At 35.6% G+C, this 26,543-nt stretch overlaps 2 protein-coding genes and 1 long non-coding RNA gene across 4 annotated transcripts in view; 1 reads left to right on the forward strand and 2 right to left on the reverse strand.

Annotated features, from left to right (window-relative positions):
- Window positions 1-6,844, reverse strand: part of LOC149690706 (uncharacterized) — a 179,398-nt gene extending 172,554 nt beyond the window's left edge. For both annotated transcript variants that reach the window (XR_016383782.1, XR_016383783.1), the window contains exons 1-2: window positions 6,786-6,844; window positions 6,609-6,713 (exon numbers count right to left, since the gene is read on the reverse strand). This is a non-coding gene — a long non-coding RNA (uncharacterized LOC149690706). The remainder of the gene's footprint in view (window positions 1-6,608; window positions 6,714-6,785) is intronic.
- A 9,423-nt stretch (window positions 6,845-16,267) lies between these two features.
- Window positions 16,268-18,369, reverse strand: Kr-h2 (transmembrane protein 33-containing Krueppel homolog 2). The gene is made up of 8 exons (XM_089870320.1): window positions 18,149-18,369; window positions 17,939-18,064; window positions 17,774-17,865; window positions 17,502-17,686; window positions 17,353-17,420; window positions 17,153-17,286; window positions 17,006-17,089; window positions 16,268-16,721 (listed from the first exon to the last, which is right to left on the reverse strand). Exons 2-8 carry the CDS (start codon window positions 18,008-18,010, stop codon window positions 16,574-16,576), a joined length of 783 nt encoding a protein of 260 aa, XP_089726446.1. The 5' UTR covers window positions 18,011-18,064; window positions 18,149-18,369; the 3' UTR covers window positions 16,268-16,573.
- LOC149690710 (meiotic recombination protein REC114-like) lies at window positions 18,347-19,153 on the forward strand. The gene has a single exon (XM_089870321.1). The coding sequence runs from the start codon at window positions 18,485-18,487 to the stop codon at window positions 19,121-19,123; it is 639 nt and encodes a 212-aa protein (XP_089726447.1). The 5' UTR covers window positions 18,347-18,484; the 3' UTR covers window positions 19,124-19,153.
- Window positions 19,154-26,543: the final 7,390 nt, after the last annotated feature.

Genomic DNA, 26,543 nt, shown 5'->3' on the forward strand with positions numbered 1-26,543 from the left:
TGGCAATTCATCTTGAAAAACAATATTGTTATTTTTTTAATATAATAATAATCTCTAGATGCTTATTTTTTTGGGGTTTCCCACACACACACCAATTTATCCATTACTTCATTATAGCATGAATAAACTAAATAATACTTTTACCCATGAATATCGAACTCTTATTTAAAAGTATCAGCTTGAAACGATCCCATAGTATTTTATATGAACAATACTCTTTGGTGAATTCGCGATACTGTCGAATTACGTACCAACCAGATGTTAGTGGTATAATCATTGGAATGTTAATCGTAAAAGGTAGTATCTGATATAAGGTAGATATTTAAGAGATACGATGTTTTGGGGGTTAGGGGATTGAATAAAATAATAGGTATGGGGCTCAATTTATTCTGGGAATGAGGCGTGTCCCTTGGCGAGAGAGAGAGAGAAAAGGGGCCGCGCGCTGCGTACGTCCACGTTTAATGATTAAGTCGGCATCAGAACCTTGAAATCAATCAAGAATGGGGAGGGATCATTGGAAAATGATAGCCTTTCGATAGATACTTTTACCCCAGTTAATCTATTATGGATTTAACACTCCCTTATTATACTGGCTGGCTTTCGTCCCAGTCACTGAGTGAGTTGGTCTCGCCCAATCTTACGTACCTACTACATCCCGAAACGTATAGTTGCAGAGACAACCCACCATCAGGTAATATTGATTTAATTGCATCTTCGATTGATTAAAAGTACTCTTTCAAGGTTATATTTATATTAATTAAGTTAATTAAATAGCTAATTAAACAGTACAAAAATATCCAGATATTTTATATAAATAATATTTATATCTTTGCTTAATTGTTAAATTCAATTATTATCGTTAGAAGTTAATTACATTTAACAAATATAGTGATTAATTTTATTTAGATAATATTTATACCATTGTTTAATTATTAAATTCATTGTTTTTATCATTAAAAGTAAAATTAAATACGTCCGAAGTTTTACTAGTTAGTAATAGTCTATTTCTAAGAAATGTAATATATTTTTTATTTCTCTATTTTATGGCCTGGCCTAGAGGGTCAATTTTCTTATTAATAAATAATGCGTTTCTTTTCTTTTTTTTATTAATCTAAAAATTATTAGGAGATTAAAACCTGCACCATAAAAAGAGAGAATCACGAGTTCAAATTATTTCAGATTATAAATATTATTGGAAGATAGCTATTAAAAATGAAGAAGATGAACTCGACACTTTACGGCCCCAATACTAATTAATAAAACTGAAAATCGAGCTCGTCTCATTTTACGCCTGTTACATTAACACGGCCATCTAAAACACGAAAGCAACTTTTTTTAATTCCAGAAAAGATGGATGGAAATTACTACTAGAGATAAATCCGCCAAGTTACACTTTTCTGATTTTTATTTATATTTTAATGAATTCATATTTTTTCTTTCTCTATTAATTTAATAGCGCTGTTTCCTTTTTTTAACAATGGAAGGTGATTTTACACCCCCTCTCCCCAGAAAAAATCCAAACCCCATCAAGCCTAAGGGGTTCCTTAAATGGGAAAATATGTAAAATGGTTCAAAGAGGAGAGAGAGAGAGAGAGAGTTGGTCTTAGAGAAAGTAGTCCCTTGTGATGAAGGTATGTATGTATGTACACCTCTACAAGTTTCTCTCTCTTTTTTTAAATAAAATCAATTTCAAACCTATCCTCTTCTACAATATAGCTTAAGAGGAACTTGCATACGAAGGAGAGGGGGAGAGAGAGAGAGAGATTTCGGTTCGGAAAAGAAAGAAGCCCAAGAGCAAAGATGGAGGCGGAAGAGAGGATGAGGATGGAGAGAGAGAGAGAAAGGAAAAAAAGGTTCCACTCCAGGGAACGATTCATCTTGGAAAACTATTGTCCTCAACAGATAAAGATTCCTAAAGTTAAAAACATAAGCTAACTTATACCATCATTGAATGCAGAATTGATTTAAGTCCATTAATTTTAGAAAAAAACCTCAAAATTCACCTCCATTGTATTTTAGATACGAATTTAAATTTTGGAGTTAGGATATTTTGGTATTAAATTGTGGATCTCAGAAAATGTCATAACGCGTTTGGGTTGTTGCAGTGTGCTCAACGCACGGTGTCTGTCTTGGCGATAAGATGCGACTCCAATATAGCATATAAATCAAAAGACTCTTTGTGCATGCATACAAGGGGAGAGAACTTTGCAGGGGCTATAGAAATATATCGAATCGACATATAGATATATATTCGAATTTTGTACACTATATTATATACGTTTAAAAAAATTTGATATAACTTTTGGCTGTATATCGGTCTACCCCCCCCCCCCCTGGGTTTGCTAAAAAGAAAAAAAAACTTAAAATGATGTATACGTATTCTTTTTGCTATTGATGGAGATAGCTATATTCGGGGGGATTCGCCCCATATTTTTATGGCTTTTCAAAAAAAATATATATATATATTGATTCTGCAGTATGAAACATAATACCATCTATATACTTTTCATCTTTTAAGGTAGGTGCGGTGGTGGGTTCTTACCCCCCAAACTGTCGCATAGTTTAAATATGTCGTTTAACGGGGGTGATTATGAGTAATGAACAGGGGGTATATGCCCCCGCGACTTGTATAATGTATTGAAATGAACAGAAATATCTTGTGTGGGAAGTAAAATACCCCCAAGGGGATATATATATATATGAAAAAAATGTCATTTAAACTAAATGATAGTACAATTGTAAATGACATTTATTGTAAATATACCTGACAGTTAAAGGGGCCGGCACTAAAGGAAACTTGCATAGTGATTAAAATTTGTATAATTTATTTTATAAGAGTGCACGACTATTTTAAACATCCCTAAAGATGCTAATAGCAACCCTCTAATCGCGTATTTAACGGGCAATAACAGGCGACAATACCTTATCCGCGTTTAAAGTGGTAATAAACCCAAAGGTAACTTTTAATTAAAATTATTCCAACGAAAATAACCTTCTCTTTATTAAACCATAGCTCGCGAACACTTTCAATAGACTAATTTAACGAAAGTCACGAGACAGCGCGTGCTGTTTATTAAAAACGTTAAATTAAAGTAAAGGCACGTGATGGCTACTATTTTAAACTAAAATAGCCCATAGTGTTTTGTCCAATCACGTGTAGGTAAACGGAAAATTTCCTTTTGGTACGTACGTAGAGTACATAGGACAGGGGAAGTTCAGGTTATTAAGTCCGCCGACGGGGCTATACTACGAGCTGGCAATTAAGGGAGGATGGCGACGAGAGAAGGGCAACGTTTTAATTGCTCCATAAAGTCAATTAAGCGTTCAAGTCGAAATGGGTCGACGTCATGCCATTTCCACCGAAATGTAAATTGGGGGGAACGATATAGCTAGGGCCATTTTAAAGTTTTAAGATAATGGGGTACGTTACATAGCGCCATTGCAAAGCGCTTCTAGACCAGCCAGCCAGGTTCCAAATGACCTGTGTCCAATGTTTGCATCCGCGTCACCATCAAGATGCTAGAACAGATTACAGAGTTTAAACTGCGATGCTCGCTTACCATCCATATCCCCCCCCTACAATCATCCCCGTTTAGGAATTATTATTCTCAAAATTAATATATATATATATATATATATTAATATAAATACAAATTAAACTTCTATATATTAAAACTTGCCTGGCTAAGGATATACCATCGAATTTAGAAGAACGGTATATAAAGTCACCTCTTAGAGGTTATGTCTGAGTCTGACCTTACAAGGTTTGGGGGTTATTATCAGGGACTTAAACTTCAAATTATGAACTTCTAATTTTATATTATAAAATTTGCGGTGGTGATATTATACACCCAGTCCCCCCAAAAATGTTAAAATGGGCAGTTTTTATTTTCATTTATATTAAAAAAAAAAATCATATTTCCGACCTTACTAAGCCTCGGTTTTGGTATATATAAATAGTTCATTAAAAAAATTAAGTACTCTAGCGTCCGACGTTAATATTCGTTTTAATGGGGATATTAGATGCCATGAGTTGATAAAAAAGTCGAAAAAAAAAGCTATATCTATAAACGCTACCTAACCTTTCCCGTCGTGTCTACGAAATGGATGTTAATGTCCATTTCAAAAAGGAGAGGGGGCTAAATTTCGTAATTAAAATTTTACTTAAATTAAAAATTATATTAAGCAAATTTTTAATTAATTAAAACCCGCAATCTTCAGCACCTTGCTACAATATTATTACTAATCCGCATTAAATATTAAAAGTTCTACGTTTAATCACGTGTGAGGGTGTGAAAGGTCATGACCTCACGTGAATTAACCATATTATCCTTACGTGCAGGGCTAAAAAAAAATAAGGTATACCTAACGGTCCCATAAGGCAACTGACTCCCAGGACCAAGCAAGTATATATAAGTGTATATTGAAAAAACTGAAATGGATAGTGCATTATCATTAATACTGTGTTTCATAAATAAAAAGTGTATGTTACTTTTTTCTTCTTGTTTTTGGTGTAGGGAGTTGTCCCTTTTATACAAGCCAGGGTAAGGGGGAAAGGTAGGCCCTAGTAAATCTAATTATAATTCCAGGATCATATTTGATTTTCAGCGAAATGAATTTATAAATTTAATATATCGAAAAATTGATTGATTTTGTTTATAATGTATATTAATTTAAGGAGTACTACTTTCATTAATATATATATGATGTATTCGTACGCGTATTATAATCGTAGGTTATTCTAAACACGTTCGGATATACGAGGTTGTTTTTTGGTTTTTCAAAAACGTATTTAGACGCAACGTTTGGAGAAAAAAAAATTAATTGTCAAATATTTTTCTGCGACTAGACAGCGCTTGCATTTCACCCCCCCCTCCTCTCTAAACAAAAACTAATTTAGTAATTTACTAATTGAACGAAGGAAAAATTAAATATTTTAGATTAAAGTGGCATTAATATAATTAATATAGTTAATATAGTTAATTTCTTAAAATAAATTCAGGGGAAAAAAATCTTGCGGTCACGTGGAAGTATGACGTCACTACTTCAATTAACATCCTTTTATTACTCGTTATTAACGCATTATCGCTTTTGAAAAAAACAAAAATTATTACAACCTTGAAAAGTTAAAATAAATATTTCCAACGAAACTAAAAAAATCTAAATCACGAAAAATGTACTTAATTTCCTTTTTTTTTCATTATTTTAAATTTATTTTTCCACCTATTCCATCCCCCTTATATCTCAATAATATATTAAAATGTAAATGAATCCTGGGCTGTATCTAGCAAAGGCCTAGCTGCGTTTCAAATGAATGATTTTCGTTCCGGGCCCTAATGTTTCGAGAGATTGAATTTCTTACGGCGTGCATTTCGTAATTCCAATCCCCGATCGACGGCAGCTGAATTATCAAAGTCCCCAAATTTCTTATTTCGCCCCTAAGGCGTTTAATTCTCAATTATTTTCTAATTGCACCTTCCACGCTTATTATCCCACCCTCAATATTCAATACTATCCCAGCTACAATCTCCATACCCGATAAACACGCGCTTCATTGCAAATTAGGTATGAAACGAAGCCAATATTCTTAGCCACGCTCGAGACACGATGAAAAGTCAAAGCAACCTGACACTGTTACTAAACACGTGGATACGATTAATACATCCTTTCCTTAAAAGTCAAGTAATGTTGACTACAATACGAATACGTCATTAAAAAAGCTTCTTCTTTTTCTTCAGAGGGTAACCTATTAATTTTTATATTATTTTTTTTTTGCTATATCCATCTATCGGATGCGATTCTCTCTACCATCTCCATCCCAATCCCCCAAGTTCTCATCTCATCTCATCTTAGAATTTCGGATGAGGTTCTAGTACTTAGTTTTTTTTAAAAAAAAAAAAGAAAAATGTAATTTCAACCTATGTCATTCGGAGATTACTAATTTACAAAATTTCGGCCTCTCCTTAAAAGTAAAAATAATTTGATGGCAAAATATTAGCGTAACGAAAGTTCATTTGATGGGTTTCCTATATACGATTCATGATTGACTCAAATGATTATTTTTTTCTACTTCAGTAGAGACATGTAGACTAATAAAAATATCCTACCATGGTACGTAAGCTCCGCCCAAAATGAAGATATAAATAATAGGGAGGGGGGGGGTAGAAATAAAGGTGCATTTGAATTAATAGTTTGCCAGGTATATGATATCATTAGAGCTGCATGGATAGCGGGGCGGCGAATGGTTTGGGACCATGCTTCAAAATGGGCGGTTTATGATCCCTCCCATTTCTAGACGTAATTATTTCGTAAGGCCATCCATTACCGACAGGACACAACCTGAATATTTCAACCACTACACCGGACACGTCTTCAAGTACTATATATATATATACCTTTTTTATAGTTCAGGTCCTACCACCTTCTCTGAACTGCATCGAGATATCACTGACATTACAATTACTACAGTGTCTACGTACCACCGTTTGTACTGTACTACGTGGTCCATTTTTGGAACCAAATTTAACCGATGGGATTACCTAGCTACTTGTTACTTAAGTACTTGTACGGGTCTGACTAGGAGAAAAATATATAAGTACTTCACTTACCCAATTAGGTTTTGAAATGAAGAAGCCAGTTGAGTAAACGTGCATGGTCAATTTCGGTCACCGGTGCGGTTAATGTCCACATTTCCATGACTTGTTAATTAATTTCTAAAATAAATAACATAAAATTAAATTAAATAATAAATAAATAAATAAATACACTTAAAAACAATCACATACCAATAATTAAACCAAGGCTTATTAAAAACATTAATTAAAACCTCATTTTACAATCAAACAAAGACCTAATTATTCGAACTACAAAGCAGGCGAGCGGCGCGTTTCAACGCGTCTGCAACGTGGCCCCGATTTCTTTCTTTCCCAATAATCACGTGACACGCCGAATTGAACTTTGAGACGCAGACAGTAGATCATTCTGCCACCCCCCTCCCGCTAGTTGCCCAATAAATTTGTAACAGAATTTGACAATTCAAAAATCGAAATATATTAAAATTAACGATCAATATTGAATAGAAATCGTGTTAATAATTTTATATTAAGTGTAAATTAAATAAAAACTTCAGAAGTATCAAGATATTTATGCCTAGGCCTATTTTATAATCAAAAATGTCTATAAAATGTTTCAGAGAAAATTTTTGGTTCCCCGCCATAAAAAATGGGATATCATAAGGAATAATTTATTTTATATAATTCTCGTTTCGTGGCACGATTTCTCATTATTTTATCTGTAGTCTTTAATCAAAAATACGATGCCTTTTTATATTTTTCTACGTATTCCACCCAAAAAAAAAAATAATAAAATACCAAACTGAAGTTGGAGAAAATCCGCATGAGGCTCAATGCACGCCGGGAAGGGGATCTCTCTCTGATTAGAGGGGGGGGGGAAAGAGGGATGGGGAGGAAACAGTCAAATTATCCCGGCTTTAATTTCTGACCAACTGCGTGCGTGCAGACGAAACAAAAAATCCCAACAAGATGAACTGGGGACGACTTTTTGTTAGTTCGACCATTAGGAATAATCTAAAAGTCTTGTTCATACTGTCAATCAAATCTAAGGTGAATCCTTAACCAATATACTAATACCATTTTCCATTGGCTGGCTGCTAGTAATCCTCCACCATGGAGCAATATTTAAGGAAGAATAGATGCATTTAATGCAGTTTTTTAGGAACTTTCGTTCTCGCTCCAAGAAAATGCCAATAGAAAACGACAAAAGTCTAATAAGAAAGAACACACATGATCATAAATTGCCTGGTGTTAGTATAGGTCTAGATAAATTTACCTGTTTTAATCATTGCTTCTTGGGTTATCATAAATGCGAACAATTCTACGTGAAAGTGCGTTTCGTATTACGCAACATTTTTGGGTAGAGCGCCAAACCGGGGGTATATCTAGTATTACCTTGACCTCTTGAGGTAAATTACGCCTTAATCTACCCCCCCTCCTTTTCTCTTTAAGGATGTACGTTTCCTTTCATTTAGAACATAAGCTAAGATTAAAAAACACTTTCTCCCCGTCTGAAGAAGTCCATTACAAGAAGAAAACACTTAATATCTCGAGTTCTAATTGACGAAACAGAGATTATTTGGTACCGTTTGATAGAGGACAGTCATATCTATGATATCCTGAAGGCATTTCTCAGTGCCGGTTCAATCACGATAGTTATAACAAATCAAAGTTGACCTCTTCTGACCCCTTCAATTATGGACTTAAACTAAGTTCACAAAAAACACTTATTTTCTCTTGTTCTAATTGTTGAAACCACGATTATTTGGTACCATTTCATAGAGGACAATCATATCTATGACATCCTGAAGGAGTTTTACAGTAGCGATTCAACTACGAGAGTTACAACAAATCAAAATTGACATCAAATTATGGACATGAACTAAAACTCACATCACAGACGGTGAGAGAGAATATATATTTTTTTCTCTCTCTCTCTTTCTAATTCTTCATATCTGGGATATTATTTCTCTCTTAAACCACACAGAATATTCTCTCTCTTTCTCTCTCTCTCTTTTTATCAGATCCGTATATAATATTATACGTTTTACAGGAGGGGGGGACGTTGTTTCAGAGAGATCTCGTGATGGTGGGTTAGGGCTTATACTCAATTCATCACGGCAAGGTGTCATCCGAAAAAACGCACCCTAATCGTCGGTTAGGACGCACGATTTCATTCGTTATTCCACGATACAAGCGTATAAACGAGCCCCCTTTTTCTGGCGGGACGTAGACCTATACGAATTGCTAAAGCTATAGAAATACTCACTCAACCAAAGAAAACCAACCCCAGAGGTTGAATCTACAGACCAATTTTCTAATATTTTTTTTCCTCTTCTCCCAGGTAAATTATAGGATAGCTATTAAATATCTTCGTTGGAATATAAAATTACTATCCCAGGTAGGTAAGGTAGGTAATGTATACGCCGTAACATCTGTACATATCATGAAGGAACGTTTCTATTGGTTAGTATTTGTAATATAAATTGTAGGGTATCATCAATCTGCTTAGGCCCACTTACATAACAAATGTAGAAAGAAGTGCATGGTGTACTTAAACCACGTAAGTACTTTTTTTACTATTCAGTTTAGTAATATTGACTATTGCAGTATTGCAAGTACACGATGTAGTTCAGGAATGAGAGTTCGATTTAATACGGACTTAACCCAAATAGGAGGGAACTTATGTTCTGTGAATCACAAGCCAGACCAGACCATGCAACGTTTAAAAAGCTATCGTGGCGTAAAACTGTATACAAAATAAAACCCAAACACAATAGGAACTAGATTTCAGGGAATCACGTGTCCTGAAACATTAAGCTCGCTCCATAAAATTTGAATTACCCATAAGGGCCAAGGGATTCCTTTTTTTTATTAATAAAAAAAGAAGAAATAGGTTTTTTAAATCCGACACCGATTATTGTGTATCATTGTGTATCTCTTTTAATGTCGTTTTTCAAAAGGAAGAAGAAGCGGTTTCGGGTTTTGGTCTTCTCTAACCTCAAACTTGACAAGTAATCCCACTCGAAACTAGAGAAAAGAAATTGGCCGTAAACAACCGTTTTGATTTCCAACGCCCCGTTGGAGATAAGCACCCAATGGTTACGTCCTACCCTTAACAATGGACCCCCCCGGGGTCTTCAAGGGTAAAAAAGGTCCTACTATAGCTATACCACCGAGGGATATGGGAACAGTAACAGTTTCCCGAAATCTTTGAAACTTTTGTGTCAAACTGGCTTGGGTCTAGCTCATTCTTTCATGTGCCCTAGCTGGCTGGTCCGTTTTTGCAGAAAGTATTTCTAGTAGTGTTGTGTAGCTAGAGGACCCCTAAGACCCTAACAATACGAGATGGGTGACAACTTTTGACGAGTATAGGCTTTTCAAAGGATTTTGTCATAAATGAACAGACGTTTATGAAACGTCTCTCAAATAAAAAAAAAAGAACTTTCCGTCTGTCAATGGGCCTTTGAACTTTGACCTTCCTATAAAGACGGCGCGTTCGCACTCGTTAACCCTACGTAATCCAAGCCAAACCAATGCATATATAGGTCAGTATGGGATAAATGCGGACACGATTTAACTTGTACGGTGGTCCAATAGGTTAAATTTTAAATCTTTATAAATATCCGTAAGAAATAATTAATTTAGTTAACAAAAATTTTATAGGGTCAGTTTTAGGGTTACCTAAAATATTAGTTAGATCTAAATTAATTAATATAATTAAATAAATTGGAAAGGCAACGATCGTAAAGTTTCGGGAGCATCGAGGAATTAATAAAGTTTTTCTACCCAAAGAAGAGAGAAAGAGAGAGGAAAAAATCCCTTTAAAGGGGCAATGTTTTTAATCCCACACTTTTCAATGATTAATTTTCGAAACTAGGCAGAAAAAGTTGGGATCGAGCTTGGGATTTAGAGCCGCATGCTCCGGACCAGAGAGGAAGAAAGAAAAAAGAAAGTACCTTTCAATAGAAGGACTGATTAAGCAAAGAGCCAATAGGGAAATTCTTATCGAAAGAAAGTCCACCAGCACCAGCACCACCACTCTCTTCTTAATTCATTCCATTCAAGCGAGTACCATCTTAACTTTGGTTCCTCGAGACTAAAACCGATATATCCCTTAAGAATAAAACTTAACTCCCAAGTTCAACCTCGTTCCACAAAGACTATTTTCTAACTTATAAGATTTTACATCAGGTATTCATACGCATCCACTTTCATTACATTATCTAGTCAGCTTGCACGAAACGGTAACAAGATTCACGAGACAACTTAATAGCTCCAAAATATAAATAAATATAATTACATTCAGAGACTTAACATGGAGTAGAAGCAACGCCAGACGGAGCTCTAGTTCACTATACGCTTCGGGAGGCTAGCCAACTCGTGGTGCCTCTAGCGGTGCATGCTTCTTGGCGCGAGGGAAGCAACCCAAGAAGGCGTTCGATTCTCATCAGGAATCAATGTAATGGTCCAACAATTCTCTCAGAACAACAACCCTCAAACCCACGAAAAATGTTTAAAATTAAGGATGGAAAAAAGCAGCTTTGACTCTTTCTTACATACGCTTGTAAAAAAGATACAGTTACTTTTTCTAGCCTATATATAGCTTTTTCTTTCGGGAGCTTTGGGTAGGATGAGAGTTTTAATCTTGATGGATCTTTCTGGGTGAAGCCATTCCATCCCTTTTTAATTTTACACGTAATTTTAATTACGGTAAAATTTAAGAAACGGCACCAAAACCCCTGTCCCTGTCCCTGTCCCTGTCCCTGTCCCGGACGCGTCCGCGAAACGAACGCTTACGATGAGAGAGAGAGGGAAACCGGTCGCGTCCGCGAAACGTACGCTTACGATGAGAGAGAGAGATCGCTAGCGTACGCGGTGGCGATACGAAGCTCCGCGTAGAGAGAGAACTGCCTGCCTGGTATATTAGAGAGAGGGGGAAGAGGGAGAGGGGGCATCCCGCTCGGAGAGAGAGGAAAGAAAGGTAGTTTAAATCTCGCGGGCTTTTTTGAGTGAAGGGAAACAAGATGATAATTTTCGTGCACTACTGCACTTTTTTAATTTTACACGGAATTTTATTCCGTTAAAATTTAAGAAACGGCACCATGCGCGTGATACATCAGAGATTATGCTGAATGGTTAGGTTAGGTTAGGTTAGGTTTCGTAAAATAGAGGGGACGGTTTACGGTCATAGTGATTTCTGGTTTAGGGGATCCAGGATTTGGTTTTAGATACATTATTTGATTCGTATGGTTTTGAAAAATTATACTTTAGTGGGGTGCACAATTTAGTTTCATTAATATTATTTGAAATGTGACGTTATTAGAAATTAAGGGGATACACGATTGCGTTTCAGAAATGTTTTTAGTTGTACGATTTATTGGAGATCAACTATACGGGGGGTCACGTGAGCCGTGTAAAATTACTATTAAGGCCCAGCCCTTGGGCCATCTTGTTTAAGAAGTAGTCCGCTTGCCGTACGTAAATGATAATCAATTCAGCTATAGAGCGAGAGAGAGAGAGAGAGACGAGTGAAATCCATCGGCGGCGGAGTGAAATCCGGGCCTTTTTCGATACCCTCGAATTTTAATCACTTTTTTGTGGGTTAAGTCGAGGGAGGAGAAAATAGAAACTAGGAAATTTTAAACCCTTTTGCGCCCAAAAAAAGGCTCCTTCGCTTACTCGCCCGGGTGCCAAATAATTGTATTAACAAACAATACAGTTTGGGGAAACTTTATAACCCGCGGCCCGGGTTGCACCCAGGACATTCCTGAAAGGTTTCGGGAGGTGGTGGTGGCAATGGTGGGTGTTTTGGTGCGTGGTCTAGGTCTATACCAGCAAAGAATAGGGATTCTTTTTTATTATTATTCATCCTGAGCTATACTATTTTTTCTTTCGCAGTCATCCATCCGTTTCTTCTCCGAGCTGAAATCCTTCCCTCTCATCTTTTTTTTTTCATCTTTAATGTTTAATCCTTCGTGTAATAAATAGAGACTCTCTTCACGCTCTCGGATCCGGAGTTCGTTTCATCTCATATTTAATGTACAACGTTAAGAAAGGGGAAAAAAATTGATACGGAAGAGGAGAGACAGAGAGAGAACGGAGGATGGAGAGCAAAAGAAAGTAGAAGAAGGAAAAAAAAATTATTCTTGGAATTTGACGAAGTGGCTGATGAGAATTATCCAGGCCTTTCATAAGTTCATAAAATGTGTTCCATAAGTTGGTTACTGAGTTTGTCATGAAGTGACGTAGGCCATAGATTCGAGGTAAAGCGACGCCTGGTGAGGCACTGTCAAAGGCTAGGTACAGACTAAGTAGGAAGATGGACTGCAAAATTAACCGGATGTAGTATTTCAATTCTCGCTTGTCGTTCTCGAACTAGCTCGAGCTGTAAGTCTCTAGTATTACGAAGTACAGGTACATACTTATGGAAGGAACATATCATATAAACTTATGGTATATATACATGTATATTGGAAGGGTTTTAGAATTTTCTGAATCGCTATACGCTACGGGGGTGTCGATAGGTGGAAAACTACTATCAATTCCCCCAAGATTCTTATTAGAAAGCGAGCTACCGAAGCTAATTGTTAAAAGATTTCATCCCCATACAAAATATGATATTTTTTTTTAAATGACTTTTTAAAAGATGGGAATTTTAGTCTAGTTCACATTGTCACAAAATTTAACGCGTACTCCTTGAGCGACTTCATTTGTATTGTCGTAAACTATAGTCTTTGAGCAACGAGTGCAAAAGAGTAAATGCGAACGCACCTTTTCCCCGAAAAAAAAAAAAAGAATAAAAATAAAAAAGGGGTTTGGAAGCTCAATCTAGCTGTTACCTGGTGGGGTTTTAGAGGGGTTTCGCTCGGCTGCTTTGCAAGAATGCTTTACCGGGAAGCTGCGCAACTATCAATCGAGGAAGGCGGGGGTTTTGGGGTATCTTAACACTTCCAAGTTATGGGGGGCCGCAAAACCCCTTTCTCATTAGAAAGATTATTTTTGTAAATATATGATATCTGGGCTCGAATATCTTCTCTGCGAAACTTTTTCATTAGTAGCTTGCTTTTCTCTCTACGGAGTTTCCCTTAATTACTAACAAAAAATAGAAAGCTCGGTACGTGCTATCATCCTAATAATAACTAGCCTGGGTATCTTTTTAATTGCAGCCAAAAATAATGGATTGCCTTTAACTCTATTAGCTCTAAATCAGTAGACGAATTAATAAACAATACTTACTGTTTGCTGACTTTCTTGGCATTGGCACCACAATTTATAATCTAAAATGAAATTAAATCATATAAAAAAATTAATTATACAGATATTAATTATAATAACAATAAAACAAATTAAATTAAAAAAGGAAATTTTAAAATTCCCTTACGGTGTTTACTCAAGTTATTAAATAAACCTTAGATCTTGAAAACCACCCCCAAATTCAAGTGTTCTTGAAACAGGTTGGGAATGAAGTATAGGATAGGTCTACCAGCATATTAAAAGAAGTTAAAAAAAAAAGTCGAAAAGGAAATTGTAGCTTTATCAAAAGAATTTAAGCCTTTCCCTTAAACTGAGGGGAGCAAAAATTAAAACGCGCGGTTACAACCTTAAAAAGAACTAATTCCAAATAACCCTCCATTTGTATTTCAACCCAATCCAAGAGTGATATCCTTACATAGATAATAGGGATTGTAAGAGGCAGGATGGGGTTGCATCCTTCTGGATGAGGACTGATTAGCGCAACGGATATTATTTTAAAGGAGAGAGATTCGAGTTATTATTCTTTCTTTCTCATCTCCATCCTCCTTCGAAAGATGATGACGGGAGGAAGAGAGAGCGAGAGGAAGATCAGGATGAGAATGACGCTTTAACGTACGGAGAGAGAGAGGGGGGATGGAGAAATCTGGGAAGAGATTCAAAAAGTTACAAGAGAGAGAGAGAGAAAAGGGGATCATTTCTGGAGCGGATTTGGGGATGGAAACTGAAGCGTCTCTCTCTCACTCTCTCTGACTGGTGCGAGCACTGAATTAATTTGGGTCTTTGTCAAAAGATAGTTATGGAAATGTTAAAGAAACAAAAAGGGGTATACACGTTCCAAAAGGAATGCGGGATGCTGCATCCATTTTTCCAGGGAAGAGGATAATGAGAGACAGATGATGCATACACACTCACGAAGACACGAAAAAAATTAATTTGGGTAGTGGGTTATTTTTAATATTTTTCAATGGTTACGGTTCAGTCAAGATTTGAATATTCATAAAGAAATATTTCCGCTTTGATTTCAACCCATTTTTAAAAGAAATAAATGATATTTAAATAAAATAGACTATTTTGTCTACTGTCCTTGCCACGTGGGTCAAAAGAAACGTTTATATCTTGAGCCCTAATTAATGTACACTCAAGTAATTGGTACCGTTATATAGAGGATAATTAGGTCTATCACACCCATAAAGCGTTCCCATTTATCTATTGTATTTCCATAGTTAAGACAACTCAAAGTTGACCAATAACTACTTCCCAAAATAAATCTATAATTTTATGTAGTCAAGGAATGCAAATCCTTCAGAAGAAGAAGCTTTCTTCCTTTTTTTAAGGTACAGTTAAGTCGTGAGAATCTTAAATACACTTCTCTTCATGCATTTTTCCAAGGCTTACATGTCCATTGGGAAAACAGACTCCGGAAAAACCAGGGGAAGAAAATAAAAAGAACGTAATCCCACGTATATTTGTAAGAATGTCATTTCATTGATTATTAAAACTGCATCTTTAAAATACTAAATGCGACAGGAAAAAAAAAAATCCCCTCCCAAAGAGAATTTAAAATAAAATAAGAATCCAAAAAAGGAAATAATTTTCAAGGAAAAATCACTTAACTTTCAATTGAAGACAAGTATAACTTACTGCGTCTTTCCTGTAAGGTTACCACCCCCAAAAACATGACATGTGGAAGGGGTTTATTTCATAGCCAGAAGCGTTTCAAATGGGGGGATTTATTTAAAAGGAGTGAAATTTGAGAGGATTAACCCTTCCCCCGCCCTATTCCCCTCCCCCCTCAAAAAATAGGTAGAAAGTCCCATTGAATTATTTTACCCCATCGAAAATAGACCAAAAAATAGGTATATGCCAGTGAGTAATCAAAATTTAGACAAATAAATAACAAGCACAATTTTAATTGTAATTAAGAATCCAAAGTTTCTTATTACAACAATACATATTAATTTTTTCTTCACCCAATTAACAAAAATTATGAAGTGTTATCTTCTATATGGTATATATAGGAAATCACAGGGTTTAGTTTTTTAAATATACTTTTTATTTTAACTAAATTAATTTTCTTCTTAACTCATAATCAAAATCAAAAGGTAGAAACTTAAATATTTATATTTCCCTACAGTACACTCACTTGTTGCATTCTTTAGAACAGGTGAATTGAGAATTAAACCCTCTGCTCTTAAAACATTAAAGGTGGAATTCATAAACGTCGGACGCAACGCAATTTAGTACAGGCAAAGGCAGGGGGGCGTCGTGCGCAAACTTCTATATATATATAAGTTTGCGCACGACGCCCTGCCTTTGGCTGTACTAAATTGCGTTGCGTCCGACGTTTATGAATTCCACCTTAAAACTATTTTTATTTGAAGGGTTGAAATTTATTTTGTATGAGAAAAAAAAACAACAACAACAACAACAACAACAACCAAGGTTTATTATTTATTATTTAGTTTAACGTGAAAATTAATTGTTTTTCTTGAATCTTATCAAGATAAATTAATGAATATTAAGGAAGGAGGTGAAAAATATACTTAAAAGTAAATGTGATGATGCATTTGTTTTAATTTTATATCAATTTTGTTTTGCGAAACCCCCGAAGTTGAATTTTATTTTCATATTTTTATTTTTTTGTCAAAGTCTTGTTCCCATTTGTCCAGAATTTTTTCTTTGCATGTCAAGGGGATTTCATATTTATATTCTTATTATTCCTCCACTGTTTAATTGCTTTCCTGTTAATTAGAAGGCGGGGTTTGGGGCATGGGAGGGGCCATTCTTGAAGCAAAAGCCACAATAGTGGTCAAGAGACGACTTATAATAGACGGACAGCTGGGATGTGTTGAAAAACTTTCCAAAATCAGTCTCAATTCATGAAAAGCCGTTCTATTTTCATAAATAGACATAATTATAGGCTTCAGTTTGAAGATATTTAATTAAAGGGCTCCTTCGGACCCTTAGACACATGGTCCCGCTGATTTCCGAGCCCCCCCCTACCTAACCAGAGGGAGGGAGTGAAAGAAGGGGGATATTAACAAGGAGGGAACTACTTAGGGGTCGGAAATCAGTGGGGCAAAGTGTTGAGGAAGATCGTCTATGAAGAGGGGATGGAAATCCGCGGGGTCCATGTGTCTAAGGGTCCGAAGTAGCCCTTTAATAAGATATACAACCTTGTGTAGGGATTTCTTTGAGAGGCGTAACGGAGTGTTAAAAATCTAAAATAGACAAAGGGAACGAGCAAACCACCTCTACCCCTGAAAGAAATACAACCCCAAGTCAGTTCAGTTTATTTCTCATTTAAAGAGAAACAAACTTACGAAAAGATCATGAAAACAGTCATGGGCATAATAAATATTTCAGCTAAGGCAATGGCTCTTAGCATATTACGTTGATGCTTTTCAACAATTCCAATCACCATTCGAGAAAGGAAACTTTGTTGCATGTTTAACAGCTTAAGAAAGTAGGCCAAATTATTAGGCCAGTTTTAATACTTATAAGTTATTACCCTTAAACTTACCCCTAACAAGGCCAGGGTATAGCTGGCAGAATGTAGCAAGGCAAATAAAAATATCGGTACCAAACAAACTAACCCCCCCAAAAAAATACACGTGAATTACATATTCTACGGTAAGGGGGGGGGGTGTTTCTTAGAGAAGAAGATCTTACTGGTTATAGGATAAGTATAGAGGAAAATTAGTGAGAAGAAAAGGTAATGACAACTATCCTCTATCAGCAATCGGCCCAAAAATTCTCTCGTCAAGCGTACATTAGGCAATCTCTGATGTAATCTTAATGCACTAGTTGCAGCATTTGCTACCAATGCTTTTTGGTAGCAACTGTAGGGATTTACCCTGTAAATTTATACCATATTATGCCAATTAATCTCTCAATTAATATATATATAGAGAGAGAGAGAATGTGAATGAAAGAGTACAAACCCCAATGGAATCAAATAAAGAACAGAAAATATTAAAGTAGCTAGACGTGTTATCCATAACAGAGCGTCAACTTTTTTCGCTGACATGTGGTTCTGAAAAGTGCAAAATTGCCAATTGCAGTTGCAGTTGCAGTTTTGACTCAAATTCAAAAGTTTTAACTCTCACCACAACATTCTGAAAAGTTGAGGATGGGGGAGGTGCTGTTGAACCCTCAGCGTTAGGCGCGGAAGAGCTCATTGCGTTTAATTTATTTGTTTTTAAGTAGTCAAGTGTGTCTTAGTGTTGAAATATCTTTCAAAATGTTCCAATTTCAATCAATTTTAATATAATAGATATGTTTGTAAGCTTAGGCAATATTTCTGAACCAAGGCTTACCACGTTACGCTGAAATTCTTACTCGTAGATTTAAAACCAAAGCGATTTAAACTATATAAACGTTATAACTAACTTAAAAACTAACTAATTACCGTTTTAAGTTAAATTTCCAGGGAATTTATCGATATTTTTCGTGAATATTAAGTAAATATTTGTTGTGAAACGCTCGATCCAACATCCAAGCCGAAATCGATCAATGGTGTCGTAACTCTGAATAAATCTGCCAATCAGAGAGCTAAGCGACATCTAGATAGACTAGCGTCTTTCTGATTCGTCGTTCAAGCACGCGCGGGAATTCAAACTAGGCCTAACTTCATTTTAAAACATCAACGCAGAATGGAGGCTTCGAATAAAGTTTGGATTCTAAAAAAATACGCCCGTTATATTAACTCGTATGAAAAAGAAGATGGAGATGACTTTTCGATGAATTCAGATTGGAAAGTTTACGATTCTAAAAAGGAGGAATTAATAATGATGTTAACGGATTCGCATCAGCTAATTATTTCCTACAATGACGTCGTCATGGAATCATTTTCGACATTGCTGGCTAAAAAATGGGTCAGTGGATTCTATAAAGGAGACAGTATCATGATTATCCTAAAATTCGACAACAAAATCCGCAAATTCCGAGTACAATTCAAAGGAAAGGGTTCAAACTCTAATGGAACAGAGAAATGCGCCGAATTTTGTCAACTTTTGAACGACTATTTCCCCATAAAACAATCCGGTTCGATCGAAAAACAACCTGACCCGGAATTAATGCAATTAGAGGAGAATATTCGAGTCAACCCTATCAAAAACCAAGCAGAAATGCTGCTAGATTTTGAAAATATCTCGGAATATTACGATTCAAACGGATCAACTACAATTTCGGAGGAGGAAATTAAAAAGATGATATTAATTTGTTTAACTGATCCTACTTTCCCCGCTTTTGTGGCCAAAGTCGAACAAGCTCTGTATGATATTGTTAAATAAACTTATATGTAATAAAAAACATTAAAAGCATTTGAAGCAAAGTTTAAAAATGGGTTTCTTATTTCTCCTGAACCGAAACTAAATTAAACAATGAATGATCCTAGATATACATACGGCTTGCTTTTAAAATGGTCTATGTAAAATAAAACCTCGAGTTAAATGGATTTCAAGTGTTTAAACACCGTTCCAAGAGGGGAGGGACAAGTACTTTTCCATTTTAGCTTGTATAATTTTAATGGTGTTTGTTCATTTTTGTCCCCCTCCAAAAAATACATGTATAAATTTCATAGTTAAACCGACACCCCAATTTAAAGAGAAGCTGAAACGCAAACACTTCCAGATCGAGTTATAAACCTATCCTTTCTGGTGTAGAAAAATTCATCTATTTCATAATACCTTTAAAGTAAGCTTTTCAAATAAAATTTATCGATTTTCTCTGAATTTCTCTTGCTAAGAAAAATACATAATTTTTTTTAAAAAAAAAAAAATACCCCTACAGGTGGTCCAAAACCCCAGACCCCAAAAATCATAGAATCAAAGCTCTCAGGCTGCCATGTTCGTAAGAGGAGCTCCCCTAACAGGGGCTGATCTATTATTTTTTCTTCTCTCTCTCTCTCTTATTTAGGGGTAGAAAAAAATTTAACCATTATATAAAGAAAAAATTCGAAGCAGTAGCAGAACCATCATTCAGTTTTCGTCAGATTCTAATCAGAGTAGCTAGCAGACGACGTAAGAGATTCACCGGGGGAAAAAAATTAATTGGTTAAACTGAATGGCTTTGATTAATGAAAACTTTACTATACAATCTAAGCTATATTTCTTCTTCGGTTATTTTTTTATCTTTTGTTAGGTTAGGACCCTCAGAGCAAAATACCTCAATATATATATAGTTTGTGATTGGTTCATTTTATCTTAGTTAATAAAGATAATCTTAGCAGAATCCAGGGTAATTCAATCCTTCAACCTTTTGCTAAAGTATTAAACTGAACCGACTCGGTTCCATCTATCTTAACCCCAAAGTAGAAAAAAAAATAACGAAATGAATTACGATGGCCAGTGTCAAGTCTATATAAGAAAAACGTTCCTTCGAAGTAAATAAACTCGAAGTTTATATACTGTATATTGAGGAAAAAATAGAGAATGACTTTTTTTCTAAAGATTTTCAACTAACTTTTACAACGACGTTTCTTTAGCTGAAAAATTTTTGTAAATTAAATTTTTTTTTTACCAAAATACAATTCATCAAACTGCCAAGTGACAAGATGGGATGAAACCGACCCGACCCTCAATTGTCAGGGAGTTCCATCCCACCTTGAAAGTTACCCACCCTCAACCCTGACACTATATCGTTCGTAACTAAACCTCAAAATTGAATTTATAAACACGTTGAAGTAATCCCAATAGTGCCAAAATTGGACGAAATCTACTTTCTTTCTTACGAGAGTTATCATTGCGTATCCTTCCGCACCGAGTTGAAATACACCAAATAAAAAATAGGCTTAGGGTTGGTATAAAATTTTAAAACCTGCAGAGGGAAACGGAATTTTCTCCCCAATAAAACCGATATAAAAAGCTAGCTTGGGTATATAGTCAGTCTATGGGACATATAGTATGGGGATTTGTAATTTAGAAGGGGCGGGGTTTAGTTAAAAGAGAGCGAGGGGGGCAGGAGCCCCCGCAGCCAAATACTTGTCAACTGCTTAAGATTGGCAGCTTTAAGATTAATGAGCTCTTCTTGTTTTGCATCCCCCCTCGCGCACAACTAAAGGGGGCATTACATATCACACAAAGTCTAAGGGATTCGTTTCCCTCCTTAACGTTTCTAATCAATCATTGGTGTCGAATCGAATTATAGGAGAGACTGAAACACCCCCTTAAAGAAGAAAAAAACCCGAATTGAAATCCCCGATGGCAAGAAAACCAACGTGAAGTTGAAATTTCAACTCAATAATTTTTCCAGAGCGTCTATTTTGAGTTCAGATTCCAAAAATGGAAAAATACATTTGATATTTAGGCCTAATTGGGCAAAACTTTGGATATTGGTCGTAAAACTAAAGCCACTACAACAAAGCACACTATTAATAGCGTAATCCCTGAAATTTTCGTGACCTTTGACCCAGAACTAAAGATGATATCGTGATAAATAACATACGATTCGGTAGAACGAACTGACAGAATGGTATTCCTAATTTTCTATGAATTATTTAAACCCATAGATTAAGGAACGTAATGTAGTCAAGGCATTCGGAAACTAATTGCATTCCGAGATGAAATTAAGTGAGTAAGAGAAAATTGGGGTTGGAAAACAAATGGTGGGGTTTTACTCTTAGCGGCGGCCGTGGCAATAATCCATTCAATTGAAATAGCGCGGTTATCCATTCCCAATTTGGAATTTCCCCCCTTCTACGAAATGAGGAGGCGATACCCCCGGGGTGGAGCGCCCCCCCCTTATCCTCCTCAGAAACTAATGAAGCGGTGATAGCTGGTTGCCTTAGTGTTCAGGAGGACCCCCAGCATTAATGGCGCTAGCAATTACCCAAATTTCCAATGGATGGAGAGATGAAATAGCTATTCTCTATTTTCAAATTTCCCCAGAAAGATCCCTTTTAACGCAAAACAACAATAACTGAAAAATAGGAAAATTTTTAAAAAAATATTTTCATTTTAACAGAGTTAAAGACCCATTCACACTTATGCAATTTTTGCAGAAACCTACCAATAATTTCAACTGCAAAAACAATGTCACGTTTATTGTACGAAAGCTAAAATTCTCATTAAGAACTTCAGTTAGAGGAACGAATAGAAAAACTCGGAAGTTACTTCCTATTCCCACTGAGATATTAAAATAGAAAGAATACTTATTTCCTCTACGTTAATCATTTGCCTATTTCTATTTTTGATCATATTTTTCTCCTAATGGCTAAATGAAGAACAGCTGTCGTACGCACTCCCCCTTGCCCAACAATTGCCCCCTTTTTTTTTTAAGAAGGGAGCTATCTGGAATCATCGTGGGCTTGAATTTTTTTAAAAACAGAATTTCCTCACCGATTAAGAAATTGAAAACCCTTATCCCTGGTTCCTTTTTTTATTTTTTAAATGAGAAGCGGAAGAAGAATAGAAAGGAGGTTAAATTACCCGGGGAGAATTGCTAAGCCAGGGTTCATTTCGAAAAACCCTTTTTTTGGGTGAGCGTTTGAAAATTAAGGCATCCTTGATTGACTGTCGGTCATTTCTTCCACCTAATGGCCAAATTAATTCTGACATTTCTTTTGATTTAGGAACCGTTTCAATCTTTGTAACACTCCCCTATCCAATAAAAACTATAAAAAAGTGTCTTCCCTTTTACTTTTAACGACTTAAAATTATGATTAGTTAAGAATTGGCACGTATTATCTACAGTTATAATACACATTTATACAATTTCACTAAATAACTCGTCTCTACGAAAAAAGAACGCCAAAGAAATTCTATTGGTTGATTTTCTTATTACGTAAAACTGTATTCTATATTAAAAGAAAAAAATCCCGTTTTTCCTCTCTGAAAATTAATCTAATCTGAGCTCGCACCATCCTCGGGGGAGATGCCCCCCACAAATAATGGCTTCCCCAAAAAGAAACACACAATCTGCAAGCCGCTCGCTCCCGAGAGAGCCCAAAAGACAAAGTAAAAATATCACAGTATATTGTTCATCGAAATTCATTCAACACTTACGAAAATAGAACCTATCTAAATAGCTACGATTAAACCCAATTTCCCCCAAGAAAACTGTATTGGTTCAAAAAGGATGAACAAGCAGAGGTACTAGGCATATAGTTACGTAAAGAAAAAGAGAGCTGACGAAAAAGCTTTGATAAAAACAGCTACATCTTCAATTAAGTCTGGAGAAAGAGGGACAATTCCTAGCATCTGCTACCAACATCCAACCCAAAGTACGAAATATATAGCGGCATTCGTGAATTTATCATATTTTACCAATAATATTTATTAAATTCAAGTGACAACTCAATAAATACTCCCTTGGTTATAAGAACTAATATTAAAGTTGAATGGACTATTCAATATTCATTTCGTATATGAATAAATTCATGATCTCTAGATATCTCGTGACAAAAGATGAGAGAACCTGGCGTGTTTTTCAATCCTTTTTACTAGTAGCGGATTTCTGGCCTACGGGCTGGGCTGTTGGTACAAGCCACTCTCCAACTCCACTCAACTACACCTAGCTACCATCAGAGTACAATAGAATCTCTGAAAAATTCTGAAGAAATGCGGATAGGGGGGACGTTCCCCCAGCTCCTCCAATTAATTAACCAAAAATATCTTGGTTGGTAAGTTTTAGCTTTTGACCACGCAAAACTTGCTTTATCTCTGTAGTCTTTTTTTTTTACCCCGAAAGGGTTGTCTCACCTTTAATAGTATTAGTTCTAACTCGACGGATAAACTGGAGAACTTCCAAGAATTGTAATTAATAATATCTTTAATCAGAAAAGAAAAACTTGGAAATAAATAATTTTTCGAAAAAAGAAATTACGCCTGCATGTTTGCTTCCCCCAAAAACCTAGGTGTATTGCGGGTTTCACAGGGGCCATAGGATTAACATGGGCTTGTTTTCCCCTGTAAAGTAGCTTCTCCTTTTACAAAAATTATTTTGGTTTAAAATGATTTTAAGTTAAATTAAACTAAATTTGACCTTCGGGTGGTTAAATGAGCTAGAAACTTTTTAATTAAATATCGAATAATTAATGAAGTGTATATTTCCCGATCCCAAAAAATCCCAGTTGGAGGAGAGAATGTTTCCTAAGAAGATAAAGTCGACTTATTTTTTTTTTAGGAGTGGAGCTAGGGCTTTAATTTGATTGGTTGCGGCAGCTTTTTAGATCGCGCTACTCTTTAAGAGGATCGTCTATCTTTCATCTAATTGAAATGGCATTGAGATAGAAGCCGATGACAAAATTAATCAAAATTTATCACTGCCGAAGATATTATTAACCTGATTAATTATTCTGACTTTAATATTAAACTTTTATTTTTTGACTAAATGCTTTTTTCGGAAAGTTTTAAAAATTATCGTTTACTAAATGGGAATTAGTGAAATAAATATTTTTTTGTATAAATAATCCAGGAGGAAGTTAAATGCGATTTAAAAATTAATTTCGGAACTATGCTAAATTAATAAGCAATTTCAAAATTAGGATATAAATATAAGTGGAAATAAAGTTAAATCAAATCAATATTTAATTAAAAATACTAATAATGTAAATTAATATGAAACGAATCCTAATTTGCAAAGACAGCATCGCCACCTAACTTTTAGGCGTAACTAAATAATCGATTTATATATCGATTGGAAACGGAACCTAATCCTAAAGTGTCATCTCTTGCCTGCCCAAAATAATTAATTAGATTGTTAATTACAGATTGTAATAAGCCATTAATATTCCCAGCAATTCATATCTCAATTAAATGATTATAAAAAATGGATAACTTGAACACTAAATTTGATAAATTAAAAGATGGAGCTAGTTGAAAAATTTTCAGAGAAAAAAAATCGATTGACAAATCACGATAAGGTTCCGGATTTCCCCGCTATAAAATAAATGGCGCTTCGCAAGAAATAATCCCACGTATTCTTTCGCACTTACAGAACTAACATAATTAATTCAACTAACCCCCAGGCATTAAATACTCTAAATTAATAAAATAACCACATAAATATTCTATTAAATCGAGCACCATTCATCAAAATAGTTCTTTTCAAAAAGTTTGCGATCGTATAGTTAAAAATTTAAGAAAAATGTTCAAAGTTGTTTGGGAAAAGTTGCTAAAAATACGAGAAAACTCGCAACTTGGGGGGTTCAATAATCCATTAAAAAATCTATACAGCTAGGCGAAGTAAGGAGTCTAGCATATTGATAAGGAGGGGGTGGGTCTCGGGGGTACAACCCCGCGTATCGACAAAAATCTTGGCCTAGAGCTGGAAGCCATCAATCTTAAAGCCGTTACCTGAAGTGATACCTAAATGTAATTAAGAACGGTTAAGTTAGCCCTCATCCCCTTGCCTTGGTCCTTTCCCTAGCCCTCTTAGTGTGGGGGGGATTGGGGGTTAGTACCCCACGGTCGCGCGCTACTTCAGATCCGGGCGTCTGGGTAATCAATTGATGGAAACGAGCTTGGCTAATGGCTGACTCTAAGCGTACCATAATGGACATTCAAAGAGCGACTGTTCCTTCATAGCGACCGACTATGCCTGACCCTAACTGGACATTACGTCCAGGGTTATTTCTAAAAGTTCCTTATTGACCAACGACCACCCCTCTCCACCATATACTAAGATTGATTAACTGTAGGGGATAAAAAGCGTCGTGAAGCTAACGGTACATCCACTAAAAAAACATATATAAACGATTGGGTTTTGTTTCCTTATCGATTTAAATTAGTCTTAGTGAAAATGATTAAAATGGCCTGTATATTAATCAAAATTTCAATTAAAATTAGCAGTATCTGTAGTGTTTGAATCAGTAGAAATTTTGTCGCAAGGAAATTTAATTTTTAAACTATATAAATTTCTGATATCTATGCTCGCGTTTCACAGTAAATTTTTGACAGCGGGGTTAAAATTCTTGTAAGAGTTTTTGGACTCGAGATAAAAAATAATAATAAATTGAAAGTGCTTGGGGCATATTTTCATTAGAATTGTTGTTTTTATAACCGGGACGTTGGGGTCGTGGTACAATAATCTGATATACAACCAATCATCCACTTCTAAGCTCTAGCTCTAGCAACACCGAGAGGGGAAAAACCAAATAAAAAAAAGGGAGAAAGGGGTGAACCAGAAGAAAGAAAGAAAAAAAAATGTGCGGGTGAATTTCAATTATGACCTTTAATCAGATTGGCCCGCCGCACTTTACACCAGAGGCCAAAAACCAGTATCGCTTTTTTTTTTTCGCTTCCTTCTCCTTGAGCTCGCTCGAGATCTTAGACTAGTCCCTACTCTAGATCCTAGGGACCTCCATCTCCATTGGAAAATACATTCTTGAAAAGAAATAAGTCGACCCCAAGAACTCAAAGAGTTAATCCACAGTATACTTCAACTCATATTGGGGCATAGTTTTAAACGAAGAAGAGATAGAGGTACCACGTGATAGAGTAAATGCCCTTCAAGTTTCATGAATTTCGTAATTAAAATCAGTTCAAAACGAAAATTATATCATTATTTTTCTTGGAAATAGATGGACAGTCATTAGAGGACAAAAACGTAAGCTTCCCCATGAAATCCATGAAAGTTGGAGAGATATATAAAAAGATAAAAATCAATAGGGGCGACTTAGAAAAAGACAATAAAGAGAAACTTATTTCCTTTTTTAACCCTCGACTTTACTTCTTTACTTTCGAGGTGAGGGGTAAAGAGGAAGGAGTTCTT

The sequence above is a fragment of the Phalangium opilio genome, unplaced genomic scaffold (assembly GCF_054372755.1).
Source record: "Phalangium opilio isolate 3A_F unplaced genomic scaffold, DU_Popi_V2 ptg000031l_1, whole genome shotgun sequence".
Classification (NCBI taxonomy): Eukaryota; Metazoa; Arthropoda; class Arachnida; order Opiliones; family Phalangiidae; genus Phalangium; species Phalangium opilio.